At 35.5% G+C, this 7,732-nt stretch overlaps 1 protein-coding gene across 3 annotated transcripts in view; it reads left to right on the top strand.

Moving 5' to 3' along the window:
• LOC106876619 (oxysterol-binding protein-related protein 9) overlaps nt 1-7,732 on the top strand; it is a 108,849-nt gene that overhangs the window by 86,747 nt on the left and 14,370 nt on the right. For all 3 annotated transcript variants that reach the window (XM_052969912.1, XM_052969914.1, XM_052969915.1), the window contains 4 exons: nt 414-609; nt 3,686-3,795; nt 5,270-5,299; nt 6,140-6,302. In XM_052969912.1, the coding sequence (XP_052825872.1) occupies nt 414-609; nt 3,686-3,795; nt 5,270-5,299; nt 6,140-6,302 (499 nt within the window). The remainder of the gene's footprint in view (nt 1-413; nt 610-3,685; nt 3,796-5,269; nt 5,300-6,139; nt 6,303-7,732) is intronic.

Genomic DNA, 7,732 nt, shown 5'->3' on the forward strand with positions numbered 1-7,732 from the left:
TATATATATATATATATATATATATATATATATATATATCTGTGTGTGGAAAATAAGGATAAACACAGGTTTATATTATAGTTCTTACATGCATGTAAACGCACCCCAGTGTCATGCAAATGGCACCCATGCTGGTGGCACATAAAAGCACCCATTACACTCCTGGAGTGGTTGGCATTAGGAAGGGCATCCAGCCATAGAAAACCATGCCAAGTCAGACTGGAGTCTGGTGCAGCCTTCCAATCTGCCAGTCCAATCAGACCTTCCAACCCATGCCAGTATGACATTAAATGATGATGATACACACTCACACACATATTTACTGAGGTTTTCTATGTTCATTCTCCAACGTATCTTCTACCAGTCATTTCATGGATGAGACATTCTAACATGTATTTTACCATCACGTTTAGGCTCCATTGTATCCAACTCAAATAGCAGCAACATTCCTACTGATAGCCATGCTCCTGTAAATATGAAGAGAACAGATGCCAGCTCTAATCAAGTGTCTGTAACACAAGTGCCTGACATTTCCTATTCAAGTAGTGAAGATGAAGACTTCTATGATGCTGAAGAATACCGGTATGGTTCTCCAAAGACTACCTCAGAGTGAGTATAGCTGCAACACAGACAACTTTGACGCTTTACAAAATTTCATATTAACTGATGTGTCTTTGAGACAGCAGCCTCATCTCAAATAAATGTACACTAAAGCCAAGTTTTGTACCACAAAGAAGTTGTTAGGGACAAACGGGCCCTCATCAGTTATGTTGTTTTCTTAAGCTTATGTTAAAGGGTGACTTCAGTTTTAAAAAGTCTGGGGGTTTTTTGGGGGGTTTTTTCACAAAATGGTATTGTTCTTTTCATTGGCGTCTTCGAGCAAATTACACACCATGAATGCATTTTGAAAATGTTTATATATGTGTTTCATAATGTGAAGGATTAAAAGGAATAACTGGTTGAAAAGCTGTGAAATATTTATATATACAAATGTGTATGTATGGCTAGCTTATGTATACACACACACACACACACACACACACACACACACACACACACACACACAATGTTTACTTAAACCAATTTACAAACACCTTCAATTCATTAAGTTTTCAATGGAAGGTTCAATTAATTATGTTTAAGACAGATCTTTTGGGAATATATTCTTATATTTGCATCTCAGTATTTTGTCCCTTTAAAAAAAAAGATCCCAAAAAACCCCAACGAACCTATAAAGAAAGTGTTAATAACTTCTGTGTTGGAGTAAAGATTGTTTGCCAACATAACATAGCAGTCCTGGTTTAGGACGAATGTTGCTGTAATTTAGCCCCAGGAGACATCGTCTCCAGCTGGCTTTACGACATGATCTGTGTCCTTATATTTTCAAACAAGGGAATCGTCTCCAGCTGGCTATACGACACGATCTGTGTCCTTATATTCCAAGTTGGGCTAAATATATCTGTTGTTCTTGTATGACCTTGTTGTGACACTGTTGACCCCATTCTAATATGTATTGTTTTTAACATGACATGTCTTCAGAGATTTTCTCTTTGACGAAAGCTTACAGCATCATGTCTTTCAAAGGTGTATATCTTTAAGTATTATTGAAGTGTTATCTTTTGTACTTTGTTTGACTGTTTGTAGTATTCTGTCTGTTTTTAGCTGTGACTTAAAATTTGTGTTCATTAAATTAATTCTTTGAAAAATGTAAGTTTAATTTCATGATTTATATGATATTATTTATTCATACCATTATTTAATTATTTAAACTGTGATAATTACTTGAAAAGGTAAACCATGTTGTTGCAAGAACAATATTTAAATACATTTGGTCTTATCTAAGAAATGTACCACTTTGTAAGACTGTTTCAAGTCTGTTAATTCTGGTTTCACATTCCTGAAGGAAAAAATGGAAAATAAAAAGATAATTTCAAACAAAACGCATTGATAATTGCTTTCGTTTTTCATAATTTCAATTCAACATAACTAACTTTTAATTCTCAAATTTGTATCTAACTCTATTTATCCAAGAAATAACCATCAACTATAGAGTTCACCAATTCCAAACTCTTTGACTATTTTAAAGAAGCAACCACTACTCACCTGACAGCATTTGATTGTTTTGATTTTTTTTTGTTCTTGTTTTATTTTCACCATTCTGTTCCTATTTAAACTTTAGATCTCATAAATTTCTGTCCATAATTGTAGATGCTCGTATAGTATTCCTACCAGCAATGGCAGTTTGTTAATTAAAACCTTTTGACTCTACTCCTTGATGTCTTATTGAATTGTAGCTTAAGTTTTCTATTACACTGATAGATCTCTAGAAATTTGGCAATGGTTGTTTAACAAGTAAGCATTGCCTATCTGAATCAGCTTAATTTTTCAGTGTAGATTAATTAATAAGTTATAATGGATCAACTAATTTTGATTGTTCTAGATGATCACAGTTCAGATGCACAAACTGAATGAAATCCTCCCCATTTAAGACACAGCTCTAATTATTTTAAGTAATTAATAATATAGCCACTGTCTTTTAATACAATTATCCAAATTGGCTGACTGGCTTCGTAATATATTGGGTTGGTGCATAATTATTGCGGCTTTTTTTCAACAAATTTTATTCAGCAACACCAATAACATGTAACAAAAACATCTTTAAATGATTATTCCGGAGCATATTCACCATCTACTTCAATTACTGCTTCCCATTTGCTTGGCAGACGGTCAGACCATCATTTAAAGATGTTTTTGGTAAATATTCTGTTGTGTCTGGGGAGAGTCATTCTCTTTTGGTGCCTTGTAATTTAACACACTCACCGGTAAAATTCCCACTTATTTCTTTTTTATTTTTCTAAAATTTTCATTGTATCTTGCAACCTTTTCAATAGTATTGAAAAAAGAAATAAGTGGAAATTTTACCAGTGAGTTTGTTAAATTATAAGGCACCAAAAGAGAATGACTCTCCCCAGACACAACAGAATATGCTTCAACATATGAACTCACATAAAGAATCTTGTTAAATATTGTTATTGCTTTTCTTGAATAAAATTTGTTGAAAAAAAGCTGCAATAATTCTGCACCAACCCAATATATTTCTAAGTCATTTACTTAAAAATTGTTCCATTTGTCGGGTGTTGATATAAATTATCATATTTTACCTTTGTGCCATTTCTTTCTGGTTTCTGACTACACAAACTGCATTGGATGTGCCATTGGATATTCCATCCCTTTGTGATGGAAGATCCTTTCAACATAACTGCTTCATTCCCTGAAAATATCTTTAAACCTGAAACGTCTGCTTCATTCTAAATCATTTTCATCCCAGCTCAGTTTATCGCAATGTATATAGTTGATTTCATCTACTTTAAAAGCTGCACATTGGCTGTTTAATTGTGCACGTCAACCTGCAGCTTTTCAAGCCAACATGTTTTGTATTGTCAGAGCAAGAATTTTCATTCTGTATCTTCCATCATTGCACATTGGAACGATGAGACAGTGTCAGAATATTTCCTTTGATGATATTAAATCATTGTCAAATTTTAAGAGAAATAGTGAAACTAGAATTATCACCATGGTGACTCTCTTCATTTTGCTCTTGATGTAGAAAATCTGCAACTTCAAGAGAAACCAGTTCAATAATTAAAAGAGCATCTCACTTTCTTTTTGTCTTGATGTCTTGCAGAAAATCTGCAACTTCAGGAGAAGCCAGTCCAATGCAAACGCCAGCTGAAGAAAGTCCTGTTGAAACGGCTCTTCCACGTGTTATCACTTCTGAAGACGATATATTTGATGGTAATTCTTTACTCTTTGTACTCTTTTCCTTGTTTCTGTCATTGGGTTGCGGCCATGCTGGGGCACAGTTTTGATGGGCTCAGTCGAACAAATCAGCCCCAGTGCTTATTTTTTAAGTGTGGTACTTATTTTATCAACCTCTTTTGCTGAACCACTAAGTTATGGGCACATTAACAAACCAGCAGCAGTTAACAAGTAGTGGGTGGGGGACAAACACCAAGACAAACTCTTACTTATATCATCATCATCGTTTAACATCTGCTTTCCATGCTAGCATGGGTTGGACGGTTTGACTGAGGACTGGCAAGCCAGGAGGCTGCACCAGGCTCCAATCTGTTCTGGCAGCATTTCTACAGCTGGATGCCCTTCCTAACACCAACCACTCCAAGAGTGTAGTGGGTGCTTTCTACTGGCATGGGCCAGTCAAGCGGCACTGGCATCAACCACGTTTGGATGGTGCTTTTTACGTGCCACCAGCATGGAAGCCAGTGAAGGGGCACTGGCATCGACCACATCTAGTTGGTGCTTTTTACATGTCCCCAGCATGGGAGCCATGGCTCAGTAGCCGGTCAGGGGGCACTGGCAGAAAGAGTGGTGGAAGTGGGGGCATGAGTAGGTACAGGTATGAGTTAAAAAGTTTGTTTCCCAGCATCATGGTTTTCAAATTCAGTCTTACAGCATGGCACCTTAAGCAAGTATTGGACCTCAGGCCAATCAAAGCTTTGTGAGTGAATTTGGTCAGTGGAAACAGAAAGAAGCCCACTTTGTGTGTATGCCTCATCATCTCAACATCATGTAATAGTTGTAAATGAGTGTCACTGTTATAAGAACACTGTCATTCATTAATTTATTCATTTCCAGTCTTCCATTAAAACATGTTCAATTATTGGGAAATATTAGCTTGCTTGGAAAGAAAGTGAGGGTTGACAACAGGAAAGGCATCCAGCTGTTGAAAATGTGCCTCAACAAATTCCTTCTGATCCAAGCAAACATGGAAAAGTTGGCATTAAAATGATGATGATGTTGATGATGATGATGGTCCTTTACCTACAAATAATCTCATGTCGGTGTATGTTAATTTGTAATATTTTCCTCAGTGGTTTGGTTAATATTACACCATTGACGTGTTGCTAGAATTATTAGTATATCAGGGAAAATGCTTTGCATCATTTCTTCTGAATTTACATTCTAAGTTCAAATTCCACTAAGGTCAACTTTGCCGTCCATCCTTTCAGAGGTAGATAACCTAAGTACCAGATGAGCAGTGGGGTTGCTGTAATCAACTTCCCCCATCCTCCCAAATTGCTGGCCTTGAGCCAAAATTTGAAATCATTATCATTATTATTATTATTATTATTGTAATTACCTGCTTGTGTGGAAGAAAACGAGGAAATTGTGTGTGATTTTTTTTTCTTAAAGCTGTTAATATTTTCTATTTTTAATATTCCAACTTTAATTTTTTTTTTTGTTCCAGAACTTTATGATGAAGAAGATAGAGAAGAATGTAAGTTGCATGCTTCAGTGACTTTCAATATCACATGAGATTATTGTAACCTGTCAGTGTGCTACATGTCATGTTATGCGTAACTTTGGAAGTATCCTTTGGCCACAATCAGAAAACAGTCACTGTTAATATTAAATGTTACATATAAACATATATATATACTAAATACATGTGTGTGTATATATATGTATATATATACACACACACACACACACACACACACACACACACACACATGCACATATAATTATCAGAAGAATAACCCTTGGATGAAATTTATAAACATTTAAGGCATCACTACGCGTGTTTCCACAAATTACATGTCTCTTAAGATCACTATCCTTATTTATGAGATGATTACAGTGCAGTCCGTAGGATCCGTGGGCATTGGGGTGATCATCTTCATGGATCCATTTCTGCAGGTGATACAACATTAAAGGATGTACAACAGGGGGATGAGTATCACTTTTTACCAGTATCAAGGTTAAGTGTGTTTTATATATATATATATATATATATATATATGGACAATACATATTGAATGTTATTCATTAACATTTATACATGACTGCTTCTTTACCAAGAGTTTATCAAGGTTATCCTTCTACTTAAACAATGTGTCATGGACAGAAGATTGGGTGGGGTTGGGCCAAGCACATCATGTTTATGAACTTCATACCTTTTACCATCTTCACCATCCCCGCTATCACTGCTTTTGTGAATGTTTATGTATATTTTAGCATGTTTTTCATCTAAATAACAAAAGGTTTGTTTTGGAGGACTTAGCAATTCAACTTTCTTTTTGTTTGGTTTGTACAAATTTCTGTTTTCTTCTTGCAGTGGAGTCCTTGGAAAATCATGGCAGTGTCATCACTCATTTGTTATCTCAAGTACGTATTGGAATGGACTTGACTAAAGTGGTGCTGCCAACATTCATTCTAGAGAGGCGTTCTCTTCTTGAGATGTATGCTGACTTTTTTGCACATCCAGATCTATTTGTTAAGTAAGTAACTACATTATCATCGTCACCATCAATGTTTTAATGTCCACTTCTCCATGCATGCATGCATCAAATGGAGTTTATTATACTAGATTTTCTATGGTTGGATGGCCTTCCTGTAGCCAACCCTCATCTGTTTCCAAACAGGTTAATGTTTCCCCTATTACTTCAAATGTTGAACAGCACTTTAGCTGGCCATGTTTTCAGGGAAGGCTGGAAACAAATGACACTACTTGTATGACATTGATATTCACCTACAACTTTCACACAGTGACAAAGAGGCACACACACACACACACACACACACACACACACACACACACACACACATCTTCTAAATCCATTCACAGAGCTTTGGTTAGGCTCTTGTAGAGGACACTTGTCCAAAGTGCCATGCAGTAGGGTTGAACCCAGAACCATATGGTCAGAAGCAAACTTCATAACCCCCACAGTAATGTCTGCAGATTACCTCTGCGTGTTAGAGATCCACTTTGTTTCGAATCTGTTGACTTCGTAAATGTTTTACGTTTAACAGCTTTTACAACCAGTTTTTTTCCAAAATGGTTTTATGATTATGAACTTTTGTGTATTTTTAGAGTAATATTATTAACAGGATACTGTTTCCCATTGCTAATTAATGAGTCATTAAGTAAAGGTGGTTCATTAATTAGTCAGAAGCAAGTAGAATAATTTGCTCAGAGTAGCCAAATGTTATGATTTAAACCCCCACAACCACAGCCTCTAAAGACTCGCACCATATTTTCTCTTAGTCATCAGCAGCAGCAGCAGCAACAACAGCTTTCCATGCTGGTATGGGTTGTACAGGTTGTCACAGTCTAAGCCAGTTATTTACAGTGACTGCTCTTCCCAGACATTTTAGAACCATGCCTTGATTCTATGGTCTATTTTCAGCAAGGTTCAAGGTTTCTGCAGCTGGATGCCCTTTTTTTTCTGATGCCAACCACTTTACAGAACGTACTTAATGTATTTTACTGTGGCACCAACACTACAGAGGTCATCATATTCTCAGCAACACTTAGAGAGTCCTTTCCCTCCAATCTTGTCTCCAATTGCTTGATGACCACTTTACAGGAAAGACATTATAGCTTGTAGTCCCTGATATACAGAAAGACAGATTGTCATGGCTGGAAGGCCTTTTGTCATACTTCTGCTTATAAAATCTATTTTATATTTCATTGTTCAAATGTTACAATTATTGAGTGATTAAGGATTATGACAAATTTGTCATAAATTTATTGTTTATCCTTTATCTAAATATAACACACCTAAAATTATATTTATCACTAACTTAAAATTATATTTATCACTAACTTAAAATTATATTTATCACTAACTTAAAATTATATTTATCACTAACTTAAAATTATATTTATCACTAACTTAAAATTATATTTATCACTAACTTAAAATTA

This window comes from Octopus bimaculoides, chromosome 8 (genome assembly GCF_001194135.2).
Source record: "Octopus bimaculoides isolate UCB-OBI-ISO-001 chromosome 8, ASM119413v2, whole genome shotgun sequence".
NCBI lineage: Eukaryota > Metazoa > Mollusca > Cephalopoda > Octopoda > Octopodidae > Octopus > Octopus bimaculoides.